Source organism: Molossus molossus, unplaced genomic scaffold (assembly GCF_014108415.1).
Source record: "Molossus molossus isolate mMolMol1 unplaced genomic scaffold, mMolMol1.p scaffold_m16_p_14, whole genome shotgun sequence".
Taxonomy (NCBI): Eukaryota; Metazoa; Chordata; class Mammalia; order Chiroptera; family Molossidae; genus Molossus; species Molossus molossus.
The window spans coordinates 6644906-6670932 of NW_023425349.1; the positions used below are offsets into that span (position 1 = coordinate 6644906).

The window sequence follows — 26027 nt, forward strand, 5'->3', positions numbered from 1 at the left end:
CAAAAAATGGAAAAATGTCCTCGGATGAGGATTAAAAAAAATAAAAATAAGAATAATAAATAAGGCTGCCTTTTGGGGGGTGATGAAAATGTAAAATTAGATAATGGTGATGGTCGCACAACTTTGTGAATACACTAAAAACCATTAATTTAGCCCTGGCTGGATTGCCTCAGCGGTAGCACATTGGCCCATGGACCAATGAATCTTGGGTTCAATTCTGGCCGAGGGTGTCGTACCTCGGTTATGGTTCGTTCGGGCCCTGGTTGGGGTCGTGTGGGAGGCAATGTGTCCCTCTCAAGTTGATGTTTCTCTCTTTCCCTCCCACTCTATCTGAAGATAAATAGGAAAAAAAATCCTCGAGGGAGGATTAAAAAATGAATAAAATCCACTAAATTATATACTTTAAAAGGGTGAATTTTATGGTATGTAAATATCAATAAAAATAAATATGGTCCAGCCGGTGTGGCTCAGTGGTTGAGTGTCCATGTATGCAGCAAGAGGTCACCAGTTCGATTCTAGGTCACAGCACATGCCCAGGTTGTGGGCCTAATCCCCAGTGGGGAGCACGCAGGAGGCCAGTCCATGTTCTCTTTCATCGATGTTTCTATCTCTCTGTCCCTCTCACTTCCTCTCTAAAATCAATCAAGAAAAAAAATTTTTTTTTAATAAATATGATTCACCATCACCCAGAACCAGCTTTAATTAGGACCCTTTAACTTTTGACTCTTTTTCCCATTTTATAGGATCAAGTTTGAGGTAGGAAGGCTTCTCTCTGGAGTTTGAAGCCATATAAACATTTTTATTTTTATTTTTCCCCCCTCACAAATTCTCTGTGGACAAAGGAAAACATGCCCAGCCGCTGTGGCTCACTGTTTGAGCATTGACCCATGCACCAAGAGGTTGCTGGTTCGATTCCTGGTCAAGGCACATGTCCAGGTTGTGGGCCTGAACCCCAGTGGGTGGCATGCAGGAGGCGGCCAACTCATGTTCTCTCTTATCGATGTTTCTCTCTCTCTCTCTCTCTGTCTCTAAAAATCAATAAAGGAAAAAAAATAAATACCAGTGCTTTGCACTGAGGTATTATTCATTGGTTTGATGTAAATAATGAATTATATAAATAGGTATGCACTTTGGTATAAGTTTGCCAACTGTCTTTTCTTGGGAAGGTCGTTCATACATTGCAAGTCAAGTCCATTTAATGTTAAGGGTGTGAAAACAGGCTTGGCTTTGTGGCAATGGTAGCTGGTAGTTGTTTCTTCAGAATTTCCTTGGCAAAAGTAACATGTGGAAACTACAAATGTCACCAAAATTTATGGGGGGGCAGTTTTCTGGTCGTGAAGTTCAGATGCCCAGGTGGGGCCCACTGCCTTTGAGGACATAGGAGAATTCTCGGGAGTTTTGGACTTGGGTTAGAGTGGCTGAGAGAGGGCAAGACTGGATCACCCAGAAGGCTAATACCAGCTAGAATGAAAAGGTTAGGGTTCGGCACAGTACCAAATTTGTTTTCTGTAAAGAATTTGTTGCCTTGGCTGGTGTGGTTCAGTTGGTTGGAGTATTGTCCTGTACACCAAAAAGGTGGTGGGTTTGATTCCAAGTCAGAACACACATACCGAAGTTGCAGGTTCGATCCCAGGGTTAGGGTGGTGCAGGAGGCAACCGATCAATGTTTTTCTCTTTCTAAGATCAATTTTTTTAAAATTGTTCTTTCTTTTAAATACATGAAAAATGTGGAGAGAACAAAAAATAGTCAATATATTATTCAGAAACCAGTTCACATTTAAAAAGCAGTAATATAGCCCTGGCCGGTTTGACTCAGCGGTTAGAGTGTCGGCCCGCGGACCAAGGAGTCGCAGGTTTGATTCTGGCCAAGGGCATATACTTCAGTTGCGGTTTGTTCCCTGGCTCTGGTCAGGGTTGTGTGGGAGGCAGCCAATGTGTCTCTCTTGCATCGATGTGTCTCTCTCTTTCCCCTTCCCATTCTATCTGAAGATATTTGGAAAAATATCCTCAGGTGAGGATTTAAAAAACTAGAAGCCCAGTAATATATACACATCTCATCTACTTCCTAACACTTATGTGATCTGCCCCCCAACAATGAGCAATGCCCCCAGTCATCTCACAGAAAGCACACAAAGAAACTACCTGGCCCCAAATGAAATGAAAAGCCTAATATTCCATGCACTTTAAAAATATTTACTGGCTCCCATGCAGCATTTTACTTAATCATTTTTAGAAGAGGGATGGAGGGGAGGGGAGGTAAAGGAAATCATCCATGGAGTCTTAAATATTGATTATAAAAACTTTTTGTAAAACAACACAGATATTTCAAGGATAAATGCATTCCATAGATACAAACCCAACAAAGAGAAACAAAAATCAATGATCTTGGGATTACACTTTTGAAAGGCCAACTGGACGTAAGCCCTTGTGTGTCTACTGTGAAGTGTGTGGGGGCAAGTGACCTCAAGGAAACTCGAGTATGAGAGGTTTTCACTGAGGTTGGTGAAAACACCGCACCCATAAAATAAGGAAAAGAGGAAGTGAACACGCTCACAACCCAAGAGGGGTGGTGAGGACTTCTACAGCTCTTGCTGGATCAGGTCTGAGAATGCTTAAGAAAGATATTTCTAGAAAGAGGGCTGTAAGGGGACTGGAAGAAAAAGTCCAGTCCAAACATTCTCTTGGGAAACAAATAAGTGAAGTCATGGTGTGTTAAAATTTTGTTATCTCATAGTAGTGGATTTAAGGCCTGGCAAGATAATTAAAAACTTCCATCAGGTAACTCTAGCAGAGAGGAAAGAACTAAGTGGTTCCTGCTTCTTCATCCCCTGCTGCTTTAGGGACTTCCATGCAGCCCGTAGCTAAGGACAAGATCCTGAACACACTTCATCACTGGAAGGGAGAGGAAAACCAATAGGCTTTCCAGGTTTGGCTTGGCAACTCGTCAGTTCCCATGGCATCAATCCGGCTCCTGGCCCAAGACTGCGGCCTCAGGCAGGAGGAGATCTGGAGCGGACGGGAGAGCTGGTCAGGTAGGTAGTGTAAGGACCATCCCCAAACACATTGGCATAGGACGACTTGAGGAACTGGACATAGTTCTGCATGCTGCGGTTGGTGCTCTCCGACTGCTCCAGGCGATCTTTCAGGTCTTGCAGCCGGCTCTGGTAGCGGCGGTCAGCCTAAGAGGAGAAACGGAGCATGGGTACGTGTGTGAGAAGTTCAGAATAGACAAGGCCACAGCGACACACAGACTTTATTTGTGATTGCCAGGAGCTGATGGGGAAGGGAGTGGGGAGTTACTGCTAATGAGTATAGGGTTTCTTTCTGAAAATATCCTGAACTTAGATTGTGATGATGATTGCACAACTCTCTGAATATACTAAAAACCACTGGATTATACAATTTAAATAGGTATAAAAGTGAATTTCATGGGCTCGGCCAGTGTGGCTCAGTGGTTGAGCGTCGACCCATGCACCAAGAGGTCGCTGTTTAGACTCCTGGTCAGGCACATGCTCAGGTTATGGGCCAAATCCCCAGTAGGGCACATACAGGAGGCGGCCAATTGATGTTCTCTCTGACTGATTTCTATCTCTTTCCCTCTCCCTTTTTCTCACTCTAAAATAAATAAAGAAAAAAAAATATTTTTTTAAAAAGTGAATTTCATGGTGTGTAAACGGTCTTAACAAAGCCATTAATAAAACAATGGATCTGCCTGGAATATCCTTCAGGGATGAGAAAATGATTGTAGAAAAATTAAACCATATCATGTTCATAAAACAATAAAACACCTTGCCGTGCAGGCCCCTCAAAACCAAAATCTCAATCCATTCCCTTCTTTTCTGTCCCCGGCCCTCTAGCCCGACTCACATCATCACGGCTCCGCCGCAGCTGGCTGAGTTCAGTTTTGGTCCTGCTCAGCTGGGTTTCAAGGTCCAGGATTTTGTTCTGGGCTGCTCGTTCCTTGGAGACAGCGTGCTCCTTGGTTTGTTCCACCTGCCCAGAAGGAACAGAGGTGGAAGTGCCTACTTGACAGGGTGAACATCTGGCCCACTCCACTATCTGGTCTCAAGGACCACACTTGCACATCACCATGGAGAGTTCTTTGGAGCCTCAGAATGGGAGATAACTATGGGAACCCAGCAACCATCTTTATATGCCTTTTCCCAACACCCCACAAGTCATCACCTAAGACATGGCACACCTGAGTCCTAGGCAGGCAACAATTAAATGAGCACTCATGAGTCAAGGCCAAGTCCTTTATAATAATTGCCCATTTGATCATTATGGTGAAATCATGAGGCAGGTACTACTCTATCCCCATTGGCTCAGGGAGGTTAGGTGATTTGCCCAAGGTCACAGAATTAGTTAGTAATGGAATTGAGACTGACCTGCCTCCTAGCATCTTCAATGGCGCTCTCCAACTGCCTCGCCAGGGTCCCACATTCCCGTGTTTTCTCCTCCAGCCGAAGCTGGGACTGGTGGATTGCCTCTTCCCGCTTGGCAATCACCTGTAGGAACTCGATATTCTGGGCACTGGTCGCCTCCAGTTTCCTAGGTGAAAGCATTCTATCAGATCCTGCTCATCCCCATACCTGTCCTGTTCCACCCTGCCAGGGGGCTGCCAGCCACCCCTGGACCAGGGCTCTCATCACGCAGGGAATCTCCAAGGAGCCACAGGAATAAACCAAAGGAATCTGCTGATAGCCAGGCGGCAAGGAATTGCAACTGGAGCAGCTGGTTGGAGAACTGTATGAACGGGAAAAGCAAGCACAGCCTGACAGAGGGCTGTGCTAAGTGTGCACACCATCACACATAATACAGCAGTAGGTAGCTCAGGAGGTTGGGTTCCCTTATCATCCCCTTTACTGATGAAGCAACTCAGCCTCAGAGATGTGAAATTATTGACCCAATGTCAGCACAGCTGATAGGCCTGTCACCAAAACCCATGCCCTCAACTTCTTCTGTTCGCTGCTGCCTCCTTCAGCAAAGGGACTTCAGCTGGACCACTCAGTACCTTGTGTGACAAGCCATGGGGCAGCAGTGACTATCCCGATGTGCAAGCACAGTCCTCACTGCACTTCTGGAACGTGTTCCAATATAAGGAGCTCTGCAAGTCCTGCTGAATCCAGCTGCATGTTTGAGGCCAGCAAAGCAGATTTGGGGGTAGAACCCAGGTGACCACCTGGTTCAAGTTTCTACTTGTAGGCTGCATGAGCAGTTGCAGCCTCCCAGGACCTCAGTCCTTTCATCTCTGAAACAAAGGCTCTAGCCCTCATTTTACAGATGCTAGAAGCTCTGGAGGAAGAGTCAAGGGGCTAATTGCAGCCTTGCCAGTTACCAGCTATGTGACCTTGGGCAAGTCACTTAACCTCTCCCCGAGCTCAGTTTCCTCATGTTTAAATTGGGATAATACCAACTACTCACTACCTATACTGTACATTTCTGTATGCCAGGTAATGTGCTGAGCCCTTTGAAGATTATGACTGAAGACTCACAATAACGCCATGAGCTACACTATTTTCCCTCCCTTGATTCTTTTCTCAAGATTAGTAATCAGAGGTTCAAAAGGATTAAATAATGGGACCCAAAGCCAGGGCTTCTGATTTGTAAAGGTGTAGTCTTCACCTCTGACTGCCTCCAACAATCCATAAGAAACAGAAGAATCAGAATAGTCTCAGGAATGATCAAGAAAGCCCAGCCAGACAAAAAAAGAAAGCAAGCCCAGCCAGTGTGGCTCAGTGGTTGAGCATCGACACATGCACCAAGAGGTCACCAGTTTGATTCCTGCTCGGGACACATGCCCAGGTTGTGGGCCCATTCCCCAGTGGGGGGCATGCAGGAGGCAGCCAATCGATGTTCTCCCTCATCGATGTCTCTCTCTCTTTCTCTTAAAATTCAATGAAGAAAAAAAAAAAAAAAAAGGAATGATCAAGAACACAGAGCAGAGTGGGGAGAAAATACTCCCCACCACAGCGTACAGGCCCTGCTGGTTTGCTTGGACAAAGTGTGCCTTTTACGTGGTGCCTTTGGGTGGTCTGATATTGACCACACTGTTCTGGAGCGTCACCCCTGGCCGGAGATCACCTTCCTCTTTCCCACAATGCTTACCACTGCGATGAAAGCAACTTTTCCTCTGAGGTCTGCCTAGTACCTTCCAGGGCCTTGAGTCCCTCAAACACTTCCGGACACTAAGCCCAAAGCAGCTAAGTGGCTGAAAGTCTCAGGTCCTAGGAAGAGGACAGAGATGGGACCAAGTGCCTCTAACCTCTCCAGTTCATCCACCTTCAGACTCAGCTGTTTATTTTCCTTCTGGGAAGCCTGGTGTTTCTCTCTTGCCATCTCCAGCTTGTCCCCCTGATGTTCGATCTAAAATGACAGGAACACAGACTGGTTTACGAAGGAACTTCTGGTATGGCCCTCCCTTTTCCCTGTGACCTGTAATCCACACCCAGGAGAGGCACACAGCCCTCAGCAGGCATCCAAGTCTCAAAGCATAACCTGGAGGAGAGAGGACAGCAGGGACAGATTAGGCCCAGCCCTCAAGACTCTGGGCTTTCCTGCACCGAGAGAAGCCAGGTTTGATCCTGAAGAATCACGGCGACACTTTCTTGATCAGGAGGGCCATTCAGTAGGATCCAGGGCAGACATGAGAAGGCAGAAGCAGATGGCAGGCCCACACGACACATCAGGGAGCTTTTCCCCGATTATTTTGTTGGTACTGCTGATTTCACTCTCCCCTTACTCAGGGAGAAGTGCAGGCAAGGCAACAGGAAAGCTATCAATTCTTTCAGGCTGGCAAGTTTGAGAAGATATCCAGAGGGATGCTTTACACAGAGGCCTCAGGTATCTGGGCTTGCAAGGCCCTGCGATGTTCAGGTTCAAGAGAAGGCAGGTAATTGAAGATATTGAGAACATGGGCTTGGGAACCAGAGCTGGCTGGGTTCCACTGTTGACTAAGTATCAGCTCTGTGACCTCAGGAAATTACTTCTCCCCTCTATGCCCTGGGCTGCTTTCTGTACAACGGGGAAATAATGCACCTCACAAAGTTCCAGGGAGAATTAAATGAGAGAATGGTGGAGCGCAGGGCATGTGCTCAAAATAATGGCTGCTACTTTTATTATTATTAGCAGGAAGCAGATCGAGAGAGGGGAAGGGCCTTGCCCAAGGTCACACTGCATATGAGAGGCATATATTTCTTAGGCATTGCAGGGACAGTTCCAGTACCCCAGAGGCAGATTGCTTCTGGGAGAAAGGGAGCTCTCTTTCAGGACAGAATCTCAGGCAGTGGCACTGTTGAGTAGGGAAGGCAGCTAAAGCAAGAGAACAATGGAAAAGAACACCTATGACTTGGTGCTGTGGGTGCGTGGCTGAGGACAGCTGCAGAGCAGGAAGGGCGGAGGCAGGTGGAGACTTGGAGCCCTGGGGTAGGGTAACAGCAGGAGGGCCCAACAACTCCAGGGAGTGACGGCTCCTATAGCTATAATCACTTTGTGCAAACACGAGGCATTTGGCACACCAGACTTTTATTTCACAGCACTGATGATAGCTCACTCCTTTCGGAAACGGCAGCCAAGAAAAAGGAAGTGGTCCTCCCTTGGGGGGCGTGCAGCTCATCTTGGTAAGCGGGACCCTGCTCGGACCAGTTCGTGGGACCCTTTCTGCCAGTCCCTTACCCGGCTGCGCAGATCTGATATGATGGCTGTGAGGTCGAGGTTCTTCTTCTCATAGCCCTGCAGCTGGTCTTGGCACTCTGCCAGCTTAGCCTCTGTGATCTTGAGGATGTCAGGCAGTTGCTGCAGGTCAGCCAGCTGGGACTGGAACTGCCTACGTGCCTGGAGTGGGGGAGAAAAAGCCCACCGTCGGGAAGGGCCCAGCAACTGAAAGGTAAAAAAGTGCAGCCTGCCCTCCCGCAGGCCTTCTGCCGGTGTCCAGTCATCTTCAAATAACACTACCAGGACCCAGGGATTATGCTAAGGGCTCTCTGAATTACTCAGTTACTTCACACAACCACCGCCTGGCTGGTGTGGCTCAGTGGTTGAGCAATGACCCATGCACCAAAAGGTCGCTGGTTTGATTCCTAGTCAGGGCACATGCCCAGGTTGTGGGCCCGATACCCAGCGTGGGGCATGCAGGAGGCGGCCAATCGATGTTCTCTCTCATCGATGTTTCCCCACCACCACCTCCCACTCTTTCTGAAGATAAATACAAAACTACCCTCAAGTGAGGATTTAAAAAAAGGAAACGAGGACTAGAGAAGGGCAGTGACTTGCCCAAGGTTATCACTAAGATTACTACTAAGATGATTCCCTTTGCTTCTAGTCAGCCAAACCATCTCTACAAGAACAACACTCTTGCCCTGGATGGTTTGGCTCAGCAGTTAGAGCGTCGGCCCATAGACTGAAGGATCTCAGGTTCAATTCCCAGTCAAGGACATGTACATGGGTTGCAGGTTCCATCCCTGGCCTGGTCAGAGTCATGCGGGAAGCAACCAATCAATGTGTTTCTTTCCCATCAATGTTTCTCTCTCTCTCTCTCTCTCTCCCTCCCTCCCTCCCACTCTCTCTTAAAAGCAAAGGGAAAATATCCTTGGGTGAGAATTAACAAAAAATAAATAAATAGATAAGGCTCTTTGGGGAACAGGATGGGAGGCACATTTCTGGATGGCATAAAATAAAGACACCACACAGAACGAAATAGGCACACCTAAGACATGGCATATCTGTGGATTTGAATCTACTTGGATGCTCAAGCAGGAGAGATTTTTTTTTTTTTTAAAGGAAATTGGAGAAAGGAAAAACCAGGAGGGAGGAGGAGATAAAGAAGCACAAGCAAGAAGAGATGAGACAAAGAAAAAAGCACGTAGACAATAGAATCAGTCCAGCAGTAAAAACATTTGTTAATCTTTGTTGTCCACACCAGGGAGGGTCAAAGGCAAACAAGGGACAGACTGACAGACACAGCATTGGAGGGAGGAAGAAAGCAAGGTAGGGGAGCAGTACCGCTTCAATCTCTTTGTTCATCTCATCTTTAAGGATCTTGTTCTCTTTGTCACAGCGTTCTAACTGGGCAGCCACTTCATCAGCCTCCAACCTGGTCTTCATCACCTAGGAACCAACAAAGCATCAGGGTGTCTTGGGCAGAGCTAAATTGTGGTGAAAACTTCCACACCCAACCCCTCCCAGGAAAGATCTCGTGGTTAACCTCCCAGCCTGCTAAGAGGCATACCTGACTCTTATAGCTGTCAATCATCCCCTCATAATTCTTAGCCGATGCCTTCAGCTGCTGGACCTCGAGGTGAGCCTGATTGAGTTTGTCCTCCATCGGAGCAAAGCTAGCCTAGAAGAGGTGGCCCGTGAGTAACCAAGAAGGTTCCAGAGCAGGTGACCACCCCACCCTCAGTTCCTACCCCAAGGGGCTAACAAAAGGAAATCCCACCTATTCAAACCCAACCAGTGGTTTTCTTCAGAGAAGCACCAGGCCAGACGACTCCTAACATGACCAACTCAAGTGAATATACGTGTGTTTTCTTGTTTGCATTACAACAGCAATAATAGTCAGCAAAAAAAAAAGGAGGAAGACCAAGAAAAATGAAATTAAGATGCATGAGCTCTGGCCACCTTTGCTCAGTGGTTAGAGCATCAGCCTGCAATTGAAGGGTCTCAGATTTGACTCCCAGTCAAGGGCATGTACCTGGGTTGGAGGGTCAATCCCTGGCCCCAGGTGGGATCATGTGGGAGGCAACCAATCGATGTGTCTCTCTCACATAGATGTTTCTCTCCCTCCCTCCCACTCTATCGAAAAAAAAAAAAAAAATCAATGGAAACATATCCTCAGGTGAAGATTAACAACAAAAATGAAAAAGATGCATACCTTGGTTTATGGCTATATATTAACAATTGTGTAGCTATTTTGTTTTTCAACAAGGTTGGGACTATACCATACTTATTGTTTTGCAACATATTCTATCAACAACTACGTTACGAACTACTTCTGTGGTCAATAAATGTCTTCCTACAACCCAGATGCTCACCTGAGGGACAAAATAAATCATGTATCTCAATACAATAAAATAATAAGCAGTCATTTAGAAGAGATAAAGCTTTAAAAAAAACCCAAAACTGACCTAAAAAGACATCCATGAAATGTTGCATGAGGAAAGCAAGCTGCAGCATAATGGATGAATGGGTATGTATGTTTTTGAATGTGAATATTAGTATGAAGGGGAGGCACTGGAAAAATACACATCCAATATAGACAAATATATTATGGTGTAGCCATACTGTGTAGCACTGAGAATGAATAAACCGCCACACACAACATGAGTAACGTTCACAAACATAATGCTGAGTAAAAGCTAGACACAAAGTTCAAAAACAGACACTCGCCCGGCCGGTGTGGCTCAGTGGCTGAGCATCGACCCATGAACCAAGAGGTCACCAGTTGGATTCCTGGTCAGGAAACATGCCCAGGTTGTTGGCCCAGTCCCCAGCGGGGGCGTGTAGGAGGCAGCCAAAAGATGTTCTCTCTCATCAATGTTTCTATCTCTCTCTCCCTTTCCCTTCCTTTCTGTCTAAACAAAAAATCAATGAAGAAAAAACAAACAAACAGGCAAACTAGTCTGTGATGACAGAAATCAGGATAAATGTCACCCTTTGCAGGGGATAACCAGGCAATGTCACTGGGATGCTAGTAAGGTTCAATCAGGATGACTGATGGACAAAGTGTGTTCATTTTTGTATGTTGTACCTACTTTTTTTTTTTTTTTAATTTTCCAAGGAGAGCATCCCCCACCTCTTTAAAAAAGATGTTTTTATTGATTTTTTTAGAGGCAGAGGAAAGAAGAGAAATAGATAAAAACATTGATGTGAGAGAGAAACATCAGTTGGCTGCCTCCTGCACACCCCTCACTGGGGATTGAGCCTGCAACCTGGGCAGGTGCCGACCAGGAATCGAACCAGGACCTCTCTGTCCATGGGGGGATGCTCAATCAGCACTGAGCCACACCAGCTGGGCTATGTTGTACTTACTTAAAGTCAATCTTATTTAACAGACAAACAAAAACAATTAGTAAAACAAATAAACCTAGGTATTAATGCAACCTGACCAGATCAATTGAAAACCAAGGTCAAACCTGGTTCTGAAATGTCAATCTCTGTTCAGGTGCCTCTCACCCCTGGCATTCTAGGAGGGTGTATAGTAAGAGATTAAGAGCTACAGCTCAAGACCCTCGCTGGGTAGCTCGGGTGGTTCAAGCATCATCCCACTATGCCAAGGTTATGGGTTCGATCCCCAGTCAGGGCACATACAAGAATCAGCCGGTGTGGGTCAGTGGTTGAGCATCGACCCATGCACTAAGAGGTTTACAGTTCGATTCCTGGTCAGGGCACATGCCCAGGTTGTGGGCCTAATCTCCAGTGGGGAGCATGCAGGAGGCGGCCAGTCGATGTTCTCTCTCATCAATGTTTCTTCTCTCTCTCTCCCTCTCCCTTCCTCTCTCTTAAAAAAGGAATCAACCAGTGAATGCGTAAATAAGTGGAACAACAAACTGATGTTTCTAGTTCTCTCTCCCTTCATCTCTCTAAAATCAATAAATTAAAAAAAAAGAGCTAGAGCTCCAGACTCAGGTTCAAATCCCAACTCCAAAACTATCAGGGGCAAAATCTTGGCAAGAAACTGGACCTTTCTCCAAGACTCAGTTTCCTTACTCTATAAAGGAGAGATAATCATCGCATTATTGGGAGGTTAAAGTGAGAATCAGTTCACGTGAAGGACCCAGTAGCCCCCTAGGAGAGTTAACATTAACCTCAAAGTCAGGCCTATTGCATGTGCCAAGTTGCGTGGCATGTCAGGCACTTCACGTGCATCTCCACATTCTCACTTGGACCTCATTTCCCCCCACTAAGGAATCTGCAGCTACAAAGGATGACATATCTCACCAACATCCTGTAGCCAGTAAGAGCAGAGGCAGGACTTGAATCTAGGCCTTTCTGACTCAAGCTTTTTTTAATCCTCACCTGAGGACATTTTTTGCATTTATCTTCAGATAGGGCGGGAGGGAGAGAGAGAAACATCGAAGTGAAAAAGACACATCGGAGTGGTTGCCACCCACACAACCCCAATCAGGGCTGGGGACAAACTGCAACCGAGGTACATGCCCTTAGCGGAACAGAACCCGGGTCTCTCTGGTCCATGGGCCGATGCTCTAACCACTGAGCCAAACCGGCCAGGGCTGACTCAAGCTTCTTCATCACGCTGCTCCCTCCAGGCCCTCTGAAGACCCTCATTGTGATCACTGGGGCCCAACCAGGAATGCCCAGCCATTGGCCTCTTTGCTGTCCCCTATCTGTCTCAGCCGTGGCTCTGAATACAGACCTTCAGCCTCTCATTCTCCAGTTTGAATGCAGAATACTCCGCAGTCTGCCGGTGTAGTCTCTCCACCAGGCCGTCCCGATCTTCACGCATCTTCTCCTCCAAGGTTTGTTGTTGGTTTACCAGATCTGTTACTCGGCTTGAAGGTCACAAAGAGAAAGCAGACAGGGAGAATCAATTACATAGGTTCTGAGGAGCCTGGGTCCTTGTGTGGAGTGGGTTCAAGTGTTCCTACTCAGGTCATGTCCGACTTCTTGGCTCCCTGCCTGCTCCCCAACCTCCAGCCTGAGAAGCAGCTGTATGTCCTGCCCTGGCTTTGCTCCTGGTGGCATTCCCCTGTATCCCACCTCTGATAACAACCTTTGAGATGTGTCTCCCTCTAAAGATACTGACCCTCTAAAAGCATTCTCCATTCTGATGCTTCCATGAGGCCAAGACTTGACCCCTTCCCTGCTCTCCACAGCACCAATCAGGTCCTGAGGTTAGGACAGAACTCCAAGCTGAGTGGTCAGGGACACCATACCCCAGGCATCCCTCTCTCTCGGGCACATGTCACACTGGGGTTCAGTATCTCCAGGCAAGAACAGGTGTCACGATCGGCCTGTTCACATTGTGAACACTCACCTAGCTCAGGCAGGAAGCGCAATGAATGTATATAAAACAGAGGGACAAAAGTCAACTCGGCAGCTGGCTGCCCACCTGCCCTCGTGCCCTTCTCCTTCCCATCTCTCAGCAGGGCAATAATCCAAGAACAGAGCCCATGCCTCTGAGGACATTCCTCGTCTATCTTGACCACAGAAGCAATATAGAACCTATCTATGCTGTGTGTTCTCAGTATTGATCAATTATGATTCAGTTGGCAAATATTTCTGAGCAATGACTAGGCCCAAGCCAACACATCATGTTGTTTTACCTGGCAAACGCCTACTCATCCTTAAAAACCCGTCCAGACTTCTTTCCACAGGGCCTCTCCCCCCCGATCCCTCTCATCTGTACCATATATCTTCTATCTTAATTATCTGTTTTTCTCCTACTAGACAGAGAACTTTCTGAGGGTAGCACTTGTCATAGGGCCTGGCACATAGCAGGTTCTCAGAACATGTTTGCTAAATTGAGTTGAATACAGCAAAAGACACTTCCTCAGGGAAGACTTTCCTGACTTGAAGATTAAGTTAGTCCCCTGTGACCTGTCCTTAGCCCGGGGGGTCCAGGTCTCTGTAGCCCCATCTTCTCTATTTGAGTACAGTATTTACCTCCACGAGAGCAGAGAATGCATTTGTCTTTTTACTGCTGAAACCCTCAAGGCCAGCACATAGCCTGGTATATAGTAAATGCTCAATAAGTATTTTTAAATGAACAATCACAAGCATACAGCTGACACTGAGAAAGTCTGAACAGTCACTGTAGAGTACACAGTGAGGCCACTTTTGTACTCTACTCCCAAGTCTCAACTCTGACCTAGTGACTGGCTGGCAAAACAGCAGAGACACACACGGGGATTACCGTCGTCCCATCCCCCAAGAACAGGAATGAGGTGACCAGTGCGCCTGTGCCCATTTCCCGGGCTGTGCAGACTAGAACTCGGCTCAGGCCCAGGAACTGGAGTCAGGCTGAAGCCTCTGTGACCAGAGAAGCCTGGCCCCTGCCCTCCACTGTACTGCTCTGGCGGAAGGGCCCCAGGACTGGGGCTGGGGCTCAGGGCTGCCCACATCTCAGTCCAGTGCAGCCCTCGACTGGAGGAGACCAAATGGCAGACATGTGCGTGATGTGACCTGCCTCAGGTGACCAGGCCCCTTCCACCTACATATCTACTTCCCTCAGTCGGCCCACGCTCCCTCTCCCAACACAGACGTACTCGTTCAGGACAATAATTTCCAGCTCGAGGTCCCCTTTATCTTTTACAACTTGGTTGTATCGGCTTCTCCATGATTCCAGAGTGGATAAAGCTTCAGCAACATAAAGATCCTGGGAACACGGGACAACAGGGCCCGTCACCTGGTGTCAGGACTGAGGCTGAGGGAGTTGGGGGCTGGGCGACCCCCCCACCCCTCACCCCGCAATGCCTCTCTAGAGAACATCGAGTGACAGAGGGAAGCCAGCTGTTGCTTCTAGATTTCCAGCAATCACACCCACCCTGTTTGCAAATCCTTCCTTAACCACCATTCTTACCCACAATATTGATGTTTGTCCTACAAACCCTCCAATCATCTCCAGTCAGCCTCCTAACCCCATTGTCACCCTTTTAACCATTTAATGCCCCCTCTCCCTCCCCGTCCACCCAGCCAGCCATCCTACCAGCTCATTCACCCATTTTACTGCCATTTTCCCTCCATTCACCTGCTCTGCTACCTGTTCAGCTGTTCCACCTCTGCCCACCCAAACCACCTGCGTTCAGCCACCCATCTGCTACCCACCTATCTAACCAGCCCCCTCCACCTCCACGCAGCCCTCGGCTGGGAAGGCCTGCTACCTTGTCAGCAAGTTGCACGTGCAGCTGCTCCGCGTATTCCTCGCTCTTCTCAGCTCGTTCCTTCTGGGCTCGGATGGCCTTTTTCAAAGACTCTTTGTCTCGGTCTCCCTTTTGCTTCAATTCCTTCAGCTGCTCCATGATGGCCTCCACTTCTGCCTTGTGCTGGTTCCCACTGCGCTCCAGGTTCTGGGAGGGGAGGGCCAGGGAACAGATTGGGAGGAAAGGGACCGGATGAGGGAGAGAGACAAGTAAGGCCAGAGGAAGGCAAGCAGAGAGTCGAGAGGGAGGGAGAAAAGGGAACCAGTGAAAATAGGGAATGAGGAAGAGGGAGAAAGAACGGGTCATTAACTATTGGGGGGGGTAAGGTTCCCCTAACACACACCAGAGACGAGGGCCCTTCCCAAGCTTGCCAAATTTATTTGGTCATGAATCACTAAACCCATCAGATCTTAACGTTAGAACTCTTCTGGAATCCTTCCTTGAACTCCCAGCAAAGTAGTAAGAGATCCCCCAGTCACTCAGCAGAGCTGCGACTTCAGTGGGTCCCTGGTTCACAGATGCAACCAGCATTTGAGACCATCTTTCCTCCCCATGGCTAGTTAGAACTGAAAGGGATGAAGTGATTGGCTTCGGGGCATGAAACCCAACCCAGTCACTGCTGGGAAGGGCACCCAAGACCTCCAGGTCCATTGTTTTTGCCACTGTCCCTGAGTCTCTGAAGCACAAGTGCTTTGGCAGCAGCTGCCCCATAATCCTTTGAAGCAAAGCCTTCCTGAATGTGTTAGGCTTGGCCCAGCCACCGGCCTTGGACAGCCAGGCTGCTACCCCCACCATCCCTACCCGTGAAGCCAGCAGGTACCTTGATCTGCATGCACAAGCGACTGTTCTCTGCCTCTTTGCATCGAAGCTGTGCCTGCAAGTGCCCACGCATAGACTCCATGGACTTAGAGAGCTCAGATGCTGTCTTTGCTTGAGCCTTTGGAGAGATGGAGAAAGTGATAGAGCCAGAATTTGAACCCAGGTCTCCAATTCCAGAGCACACTCTACCCACTGAGCTCTACTGGCCAGTAAGAAGGAACAACTGTTGGGGATGATACCTTCTCACACTGTATTTCCTGGAGAAGCTCTTCCACCTCTTTGTCCTTGTCTTGCAGCAGTAACAGCAGCCGCTGGAGAGAACACACAGTATCATGAGCTCCCAAGGAGGCCCAGCCCAGAGAGGAGAGACACTCCTATGAGTGCCTGGCCACCAGGGCCCCAGTTCCCAAATACACTGGCCCATGCCACAGAGACCCTGGTGGGAAGCACCTAACACCTGTATTAAATATTAAAGACAATACACATGCATTTATTTTGCAATTTAAGTAAAGTAACATTAATTGTGGAATACTGAAAAAAGAAAAAGCTAAAGAACCCCCACAATCCCAACCCAGAGATAACACTGTTAACACATTAAGAAGTCATATGCTTCTTTTAGTCTCTAACCTCCACTCCCACATTAGCTAAAATGTGATTAAATCTTACATAGCTTTTTTTTAAAAATTATTTTTCTTTATTGACTTTAGAGCATTGGTTCTCAGCCTGTGGGTCCTTTGGGGGTCAACGACCCTTTCAGAGGGGTCGCCTGAGACCATGGGAAAACACATATTTCCGATGGTCTTAGGAACCAAGACACCGCTCCTCTATTGGTCTCCAGGCGGGTCCGCCCAGGTGCAGATGAGCCCACATACAACATGAGGAACTGTAAAGGGTCGCGGCATTAGCAAGGTTGAGAAACACTGCTTTAGAGATAGGAAGGGAGAGGAAGAGAGAGAAACGTCGATGAGACAGAGCATCAACTGGCTGCTTCCTGCAGGACCCCCACTGGGGATCGGGCCCACAACCTGGGCATGTGCCCTGACCGGGAATTGAACCGGTGACCTCTTGGTGCATGGGTTGATGTTCCACCACTGAGCCACACTGGCCGGGCAATGTTCCATAGCTTTTGAAACAGCAGCTTAACATTTCAATTTACTGATGTGTCACAATTTGTCAAGGCCTCTCAAGCTAGGAATGGAGGTTTAGGCACCATCGCCATGACTGCTGACTTTCTCGCTAAGATATTCACTGAAGCATTGAGGGCCAGGGGCTAAACCTTGGGAAGCATGCTGGGCACTGATACATCAAAGGCTCCAAAGGGTCCTGGAGTTAAGAAACTTGTTGAACTTTTTGTTCAGGTCAGCCAGTAGTTTCCCAAATTTATTTGGTCAGGGATCACTTCCCACTTTTGTTTTGTAAATAAAAGTTATTATAATTTTAAAAGAATAATTTCACTATAACTAGTAAAATTCACCCATTAACATCTTGAGGAACTTAGGGTTCCATGGAGTAAGTTCTGGAACAGGCTACCTTGGGAGGTATTCCTAGAATTGGAATTGTTGAATGAAAAAGTCTATATGTTTTGATGGCTTTTAATCCATAATACAAATACGGAAGTTCAGGTGACAGACAGTGATGATTTGTAAGTCCATCTCCATCATCATCATCATCATCATCATCATCATAATCTCTCAGGTTGGTGTCCAACTTGGTGACTTAAACTCTCAACTGATCAACTAGACAAGCCCAGTGGAGCAGGTAGGACAGTGGACATCAGCCCATTTTACAGATCATGAAACAAAGACCCAGAGGAATGTCAGAGCAGGGCTATAGCCCTGCTGCCTCCATTCAGCACCTGCAGCTTTATCGAGGTGACCCACGAAAGCCAGCAGGGGCGCGTGACGTACCGCTTTCTCAGAGTCTGCCTCCGCCAGCCGTTTCAGAAGTGTTCCTTGTTGCTCCATCAGCCTTCCGGAATCCTTCCAGGGAAGGCAAAAGGAAAGCCAAGCCATTAAGCAATAAACCCAGGTGGCTACATTCTCTCAGTTCTTTTCCTTTTCCAAAATGATACTTCTAATTATAAAATAGGAAAAACTACATTCTCATTATGAAATACTTAATGAACACTGATAAAGCTCAAGTGCCCCTCACCCCCATACTGTTATTAGTTTAATTTTTTTTTTTATCCTCACCCAAGGATATTTTTCCATTTTTTGTACAGATAGAGTGGGAGGGAGAGAGAGGAAGGGAGAGAGAGAGAAAAACATCGATGTGAAGGGACACATGGAGTGGCTGCCACCCGCACGACCAACCAGGGCCGGGGACAAACTGCAACGGAAGTACGTGCCCTTAGCGGGAACCGAACCCGGGTCTCTCCGGACCGCAGGCCGACGCTCTAACCGCTGAGCCAAACTGGCCAGGGCTACTGTTATTAGTTTAAAAAGTGCCCCGCCTATCCTTCCTCTAAGCATTTATACAGTGACATGTAGAGAACTATTATCTTTTGCAGATAGAAAGGGATTCATACGTAATTCTACCAAAATATTATTATACTGTATTTTTGTACTACGAGTTGATTTTTTATTATTATTTTATTTGTTTGATATTTTGTTCAGATAGAGTGGGAGGGAGAGAGAGAGAGAGAGAAACATCGATGTGAAAGGGACACACTGAGTGGTTGCCACCTGCACGACCCAACCAGGGCCGGGGACAAACTGCAACTGAGGTACGTGCCCTTAGCGGGAACCAAACCTGGGTCTCCCCAGACTGCAGGCCAACGCTCTAACCGCTGAGCCAAACCGGCCAGGGCACTAGTTGATTTTTTAAAAAAGTTTTATTGAGCCCTGGCCGGTTTGGCTCAGCGGTTAGAGCATCGGCCCATGGACAAAAGAGTTGCAGGTTCAATTCCGGTCCAGGGCAAGTACCTCCGTTGCAGTTCACCCCTGTCCCTGGTTGGGGATGTTCAGGAGGCAACCAGTCGATGTGTCTCTCTCACATCAATGTTTCTCCCTCTCTCTCCCCCTCCTTCCCACTCTATCTGAAGATAAGTAGAAAAATGTCCTCAAGTGAGGATTAAAAAAAAAAAAACTTTATTAAGATATAAATTGAGTCCTGGCCAGTTTGGCTCAGCGGTTAGAGCGTTGGCCTGAGGTCCGGAGAGACCCGGGTTCGGTTCCCGCTAAGGGCACGTACTTCGGTAGCAGTTTGTCCCCGGCCCTGGTTGGTCGTGCGGGTGGCAGCCACTCGATGTGTCACTTCATGTCGATGTTTCTCTCTCTCTCTCTCTCTCTCTCTCTTCCTCTCTCTCCCTCCCACTCTATCTGTACAAAAAAATGGAAAAATATCCTCGGGTGAGGATAAAAAAAAAAAAAAAAGATATAAATTGAGCCCTGGCGGTTTTGCTCAGTGGTTAGGGCGTTGGCCCGCAGACCAGAGAGTCCCAGGTTTGGTTCCCACCTTGGTTGCAGTTTGTACCCGGCCCCGGTTAGGGTTGTGTGGGTAGCAACCACTTGATGTGTCTCTCTCACATCAATGTTTCTCTCTCTCTCTCTCCTTCCTTCTCTCCCTCTCACTGTCTAAAGATAAATGCAATAATGTCCTCAAGTGAGGATAAAAAAAAAAAAAAGATATAAATTTAGATACCATGTAAGTCATCCATTTTAAATATACAAGTCAATGATTTTTGGTACATTTCATTAATTTTTTAAAATTGTGGTAAAATACTTATAAATTTTGCCATTTTAACTATTAAGTGTAAAATTCTGTGGCATACAGTACATTTACAACAGTTTACAATCCTTACTACTACCTAGTTCTGGAACATTTACATCACCCCAAAAGGAAACCTTGTACCCATTAAGGAAGTCAGCCTCCATTTTCCCTTTCCCCAGCCATCACTCATCTGCTTCCTGTCTCTAACATGCCAGTGCATTTTTGTAAATAGTTTATTGATTTTTAGAGAGTGGAAGGGAAAGGCAGAGAGGGAAACATTAATCAGCTGCCTGCCACATGGCCACTACCGGGGATGGAGCCTGCAACCCAGGCACGTGCCTCTTACTGGGAATAGAATGGGCCACCTCCTGGTGCACAAGATGATGCCCCACCAACTGAGCTGTACCAGTCAGGGCATGCCACTGCTTTTTTAAACTCTCCCATAACCTCTGGGCAGTAAGGTTGGTGCCAGGTTTTGCAACTGCAATGGAATCCCTGGGCATGTACAAAGTGTCTCTTTAGGGTTAAAACCAACAGGAGACTGTGTGCAGGGCATTTCAGCTGCCACAAATCAGAGAGGTAAAAATTACCCACCTAAGAACACTGAGCTAGAAATAAAATTTATTACAATTTTTTAAATGTTTGTATTGACTTTAGAGAGAGAGAGGAGGGGAAAGGGAGAGAAACATTGATAAGAGAACCATTGATGCTGCCTCCTGCACGCCCCCTACTGGGGATCCAGCCTGAAATCAGCATGTACCCTGACCAGGAATCGAACCAGCAATCTTTAGGTGCATGGGACAACACTCAACCAACTGGGCCACACCAGCCAGGGCCAGTTATTACAAGTTTAAGAGAATAACTTTGCTATAACTAATAAAACTCACAGATATGTATTCTAGAAACTCTCAAGCCCACCAGGATAATGCACAAGTGCTCAAAATAACACTAGTTTTAACAGCAAAGAGATCTGAAAGTAGGTCTCCAACAGAAGAATGGACACATAAACTGTGGTATTGTCAGTGAAAATTAATTACCTTAAGCCACAAGGGTAAAAACAGATGAATCTCATGAAAAATACTGAGTGAAAAATGCAAACTTAGGACTTCTGGTCAAGACGGCGGGAAGGTAAACGCGGTATCGCGTCCTCCCACAACCACATCAAAGTTACAACTAAACTACAGAACAACCATCATTCAAACCCACCTGAATCAAGTTGAATGGAAGTCCTACAACTACGGAATTAAAGCAGCAGCTGCATCGAGACTGTTAGGAGAGGCCGAGGCGGATCGGCTGGTCCCACACCCACGTGTGGCGGATAAAAATCAGGAGGGCCCTGGCCGGTTTGGCTCAGCAGTTAGAACGTCAGCCTGCGGTCCAGAGAGACCCGGGTTTGGTTCCCGCTAAGGGCACATACCTTGGTTGCAGTTTGTCCCCAGCCCTGGTTGGTCGTGCGGGTGGCAGCCACTCGGTGTGTCCCTTTCACATCGATGTTTCTCTCTCTCTCTGTTCCTCTTTCTCCCTTCCACTCTACCTGAACAAAAAATGGAAAAATGTCCTCGGGTGAGGATAAAAAAAAAAAAATCAGGAGGACACCTCAGCTGGGAAGGTCCTCCCTAAGAAGTGAAGGGTCCCCGTCCCACACCAGGTGCCCCGCTCAGGGTTCTAGTGCCAGGAAGAGAATCCCCATAACTTCTGGCTGGAAAAACCAGCAGGAACTGAGGCTCAGGGAGGCTGAGGCGGCTAGAGCCCCAGGCAGCTCCTCTTAAAGGGCCCGCAGATGGACTTATCGGATTCACTCCCTCTAAGCTTGGAGGGGAGGCAGTTGAGGGGTGCCAGAGACATACAGGGAAGAACTGAGCTGTTTGGCATTGGGGCGAGGGCTGGAGAGGGGGCTTTGTCCCAGACAGACGTGCCCTCGGAGGCCTTTGTTCCTCTGGTGAGCCCTTCCCTGGGGCGCAGACAGCCGCCATATCTGGGACTCCAGCAACCTGGCTCACACTGGTTGCCCCACCCTAGTAATTCACTGAGGCCCCGCCCCACCCAACTTGCAGGCCCACCCAAGTTGTTGCCAGTTGCTTGACCATAGGATTGGCCTGTTTGGATCCTGCTTCAGATTTTCCTAAATTTTTTCAAACAAGCAGCATCTGGTCTCAGATAGCCCCATACCTCTCGTTAAGTAATACACAGAAACAAACAAACACAGGGAGGCAGCCAAAATGAGGAGACAAAGAAACAGGTCTCAAATGAAAGAACAGAACGAAACCCCAGGGAAAGAACTAAGTGAAATGGAGATAAGCAACCTAACAGATGCTGAGTTCAAAATACTGCTTATAAGGATGCTCAATGAACTTAGTGAGAACCTCAGTGAACTTAGTGAGGGTCTCAAGAGCATAAAAAAGGACCAGTCAGAAATGGAGGATGCACAGTCAGAAATGAAGGAGGCATTAACTGAAATAAAGAATAATTTACACAGATTCAATAATACAGTAGATAAAGCCAAGAAGCAAAACCATCAATTTGGAACACAAGGAAGCAAAAAACATCCAATCAGAACAGCAAAAAGAAAAAAGAATCCAAAAACATAAGGGTAGTGTAAGGAGCCTCTGGGTCAACTTCAAGTGTGCCAACATTCGCATCTTGGGGGTGCCAGAAGGAGAAGAGAGAGAACAAGAAATCGAAAACCTATTTGAAACAATAATGGCAGAACACTTCCCTAACTTGGTGTAGGAAACAGATATACAAGTCCAGGAAGCACAGAGAGTCCCAAACAAATTGAACCCCAAGAGGCCCACACCAAGACACATCATCATCAAAATGCAAAAGGTTCAAGACAAAGAGAGAATCTTAAAAGCAGCAAGAGGAAAGCAGTTAGTTACCTACAAGGGAGTTCCCACTGTCAGCTTATTTCTCAAAGGAAACTTTGCAGGCCAGAAGGGAGTGGCAAGAAATATTCAGAGTGATGAAAAGCAAGAACCTACAACCAAGATTACTCTATCCTGCAAAGCTGTCATTTAGAATCGATGGCCATATAAAGAGTTTCCCACCAGACAAGAAAAAGTTAAAGGAGTTCATCACCACCAAATCGTTATTATATGAAATGTTGAACGGTCTTTTTGAAGAAAAAGATAAAATATATGAACGAACAAAATGGCAATGAATACATATCTATCGACAATTGAATCTACAAACAAAATGAACAGGGAGAACAGAAACATTCTCATAGATATAGAAAACATTTTATTGGTTTCTAGATGGGAGGGGGTTGGGAGAATGGGTGAAAAAGGTGAAGGGATTAAGAAGTACAAATTGGTTGCTAGACTGACAAACCTCAAAGGGAAGGGGGTTGGGGGGGTGGAAAGAAATAAACCAAAGAACTTATATGCATAACCAATGGACACAGACAACAGTGTGAAAAAAGGCAGGAGGGAGGCATGAGTGAGGAGGGGGGGTCAATGGGGGAAAAATGAGGAATATCTGTAGTATTCAACAATAAAGACTTTAAAAAAATGAAAGAAAAATAAAGCAAACACAATAGATTATATGTGAAATAATACCATAACGTAAGTTTAAAAACTTTACTCAAGACTTCTGGTCAAGATGGTGGCGTAAGTAAATGCAGCATCGCTCCTCCCACAAACACATCAAAATTATAACTAAACTACAACAAAACCATCATTCAGAACTACCTGAAATCGAGCTGAATGGAAGTCCTACAACTACGAAATTAAAGCAGCCACATCCATCGAGACTGGTAGGAGGCGTGGTGGTGCGGACGGGCTGGTCCCACACCCACTTGTTGTGGATAAAAATCAGGAGGGACACCTGGGCTGGGAAGGTCCTACCTGAGGAGTGAGGGGTCCCAGCTTAGGGTTCCATTGACAGGAAGAAAAGTCCCCATAACGTCTGGCTGTAAAAACCAGTGGGAACTGAGGCTGAGGAAGGCTGAGGTGGCTGGAGCCCCGGGCAGTTTCTCTTAAAGGGCTTATGCATGCATGGACTTGTTCAGACGCGTTCCCTCTGAGGTCAGAGGGGAGGCAGCTTGAGGGGCACCAGAGAATAGGGAAAAACTGAGCTGTTTGGCTTCAGGACGAGGGCTGGAGGAGCACCTTTCTCCTGGACAGAGGTGCTGGTGGAGGCTGATGATGTTCCTTTGGTGAGCCCTTCCCTGGGGCGGCGGACTGCCGCCTTATCGGGGACTCCAACAACCTGGCTCACACTGTTTGCCCCACCCTGGTGATTCCCTGAGGCCCCGCCCCACCCAACTTTCAGGCCCACCCAAGCTGTTTCCAAAGGCTTTACCATAGGATTGGCCTGTCTTGGATCCTGCTTCAGTTTTCTAAAATCTCTCAAACAAGCAGCATCTGGTCTCAGCAAGCCCCATACCCCTTGTTAAGTGGCCCCAGGCTTGGCACCAGAAGCAGCCAGCCTTGGTTCACAAGTTGGCTTTTCCTGAACACCTCCAAGCCCAGCACAAGAAGCAGCCATCTGCAGATCGCTTTGTACCTTATGCCAGGTGGCCCTGGATAGAACACAGGCAGTGGCTGACCTTGCCCCAGAGCCAGCACACCCAGTGGACAGCTTAAGACCACATCGAAACAACATCACCCAATCACCTCCACAAGTGACACACTCAATGAGCGGACTCACTGGGTACCAGAGCCCTGATGAAGTAAGTCTTACTCTGTGTGGTGGGCCTCTACACTGCTGATCCCCCAAGGTAGTCAGAGGCCAGTGGTTAGTGGGCACAGCCAGTCCTTGCAGCTGATCAGCCTGAGTAAATCCCTCCCACTGACGTGGCAACAGCAATTAAGACTCAATTACAACAGAAGGGTGTACAGTCCACACTAGGGCTGCACCTTGGGGGCCCAGATGGGGTGATCAGGGAGACTGTGCCACCCCAGGACACCTACAACAATAGGCCACCCTACAAAGCCTAGGAGACATAGCAACTCGACCTAATCCATAGAAACAATCACAGGGAAGCAACCAAAATGAGGAGACAAAGAAACATGTCCCAAATGAAAGAACAAAACTCCAGAAAAAGAACTAAACAAAATGGAGATAAGCAATCAATCAGATGCAGAGTTCAAAACACAGGTTATAAGGTTGCTCAAGGAACTTGGTGAGACATTCAAGGGACTTAGTGAGAACATCAACAACATAAAAAAGGACCAGTCAGAAATGGAGGATGCACTAACTGAAATAAAGAATAATTTATAGGAAATCAATAGTAGAGGAGGTAAAGTCAAGAAGCAAACCATCAATTTGGAATATAAGGAAGCAGGAAACACCCAATCAGAACAGCAAAAAGAAAAAAGAATCCAAAAACATAAGGATAGTGTAAGGAGCCTCTGGGACAACTTCAAGCGTGCCAACATTCGCATCATAGGGGTGCCAGAAGGAGAAGAGAGAGAACAAGAAATCGAAAACCTATTTGAAACAATAATGGCAGAAAACTTTCCTAACTTGGTGAAGGAACCAGACATACAAGTCCAGGAAGCACAGAGAGTCCCAAACAAGTTGAACCCAAAGAGGTCCACACCAAGACACATCATTATCAAAATGCCAAAGGTTAAATACAAAGAGAGAATCTTAAAAGTAGCAAGAGAAAAGCCGTCAGTTACCTACAAAGAAGCTCCTATAAGACTGTCAGCTGATTTCTCAAAAGAAACTTTGCATGCCAGAGAGAAGTGGCAAGAGATATTCAAGGTGATGAAAAGCAATGACCTACAACCAAGACCACTCTATCCTGCAAAGCTATCATTTAGATAGACATATCAAGAGTTTCCCAGACAAGAAGAAGCTAAAGGAATTCATCACCACCAAACCAGTATTATATGAAATGATGATGGGTATTTTTGAAGGAGAAGAATTAAAAATATGAACAATCAAATGGCAATTGATACATATCTATCAACAATTGAATCTACAAACAAAATGAGCAAGCAGAACAGAAACAGACTCATAGATACAGAGAACTTTTTGTTGCTTGCCAGATGGGTGGGGCTGGGGGGATGGGTGAAAAAGATGAAGAAATTAATAAGTACAAATTTGTTAGAGTGATGAACCTCAAAGGGAAGGGTGGAGGGAGGGCAGGATGAGATAAACCAAAGAACTTCTATGCATATATGCATAACCAATAAACACCAACAATAGTGTTGGGAAGGCAGGACGGGGGCAAGATTGGGGAGGAGGGTGTCAATGGGGAAAAAGGGGAGAAATACATTCAACAATAAAGATGACTTAAAAAAAAAAAAAAGAAAGAAAACTTGACTCAATGATACTAAATGTTGCTTAGGAATAAATACATATGTGATAAAGCTATCCGATTCAAGATAAAGGTTCCCTCTGAGGGGAGGGAGATGAGGGGTTATCGCCAAAGGAGACACAAGAGGGATTTAACTATGTGAATGAGGTTTTGTTTGGAAAGCTGCAGTGTGGGTATACCACGTTATATTACTCATTTTAAATATAAAAACAAGAGAAGTTGACAATATTGGTTCAAAAAAAGACACTAAACTAAAAAAAATGTCATCATTTCATTACCACTGGGATTTTGAGACTCTTGGTGTCCCTTTGGTTTGAACCAAACAGGAAGATGGGTGTTTATACTGT

General features: G+C 46.7%; 1 protein-coding gene across 6 annotated transcripts in view; it reads right to left on the reverse strand.

The window, feature by feature from the left end:
* Positions 1-2288: 2288 nt before the first annotated feature.
* ODF2 (outer dense fiber of sperm tails 2) overlaps positions 2289-26027 on the reverse strand; it is a 37619-nt gene continuing 13880 nt past the window's right edge. For 2 of the 6 annotated variants that reach the window (XM_036260689.1, XM_036260693.1), the window contains exons 9-21: positions 17606-17677; positions 15938-16009; positions 15700-15816; positions 14841-15026; positions 14226-14335; positions 12374-12509; positions 9227-9337; positions 9001-9105; positions 7675-7833; positions 6266-6366; positions 4389-4551; positions 3868-3993; positions 2289-3179 (exon numbers count right to left, since the gene is read on the reverse strand). In XM_036260689.1, the coding sequence (XP_036116582.1) occupies positions 2991-3179; positions 3868-3993; positions 4389-4551; positions 6266-6366; positions 7675-7833; positions 9001-9105; positions 9227-9337; positions 12374-12509; positions 14226-14335; positions 14841-15026; positions 15700-15816; positions 15938-16009; positions 17606-17677 (1647 nt within the window). In that variant the 3' untranslated portion in view covers positions 2289-2990. The remainder of the gene's footprint in view (positions 3180-3867; positions 3994-4388; positions 4552-6265; positions 6367-7674; positions 7834-9000; positions 9106-9226; positions 9338-12373; positions 12510-14225; positions 14336-14840; positions 15027-15699; positions 15817-15937; positions 16010-17605; positions 17678-26027) is intronic. The other 4 variants (XM_036260690.1, XM_036260687.1, XM_036260691.1 and 1 more) reach the window with 4 other exon arrangements.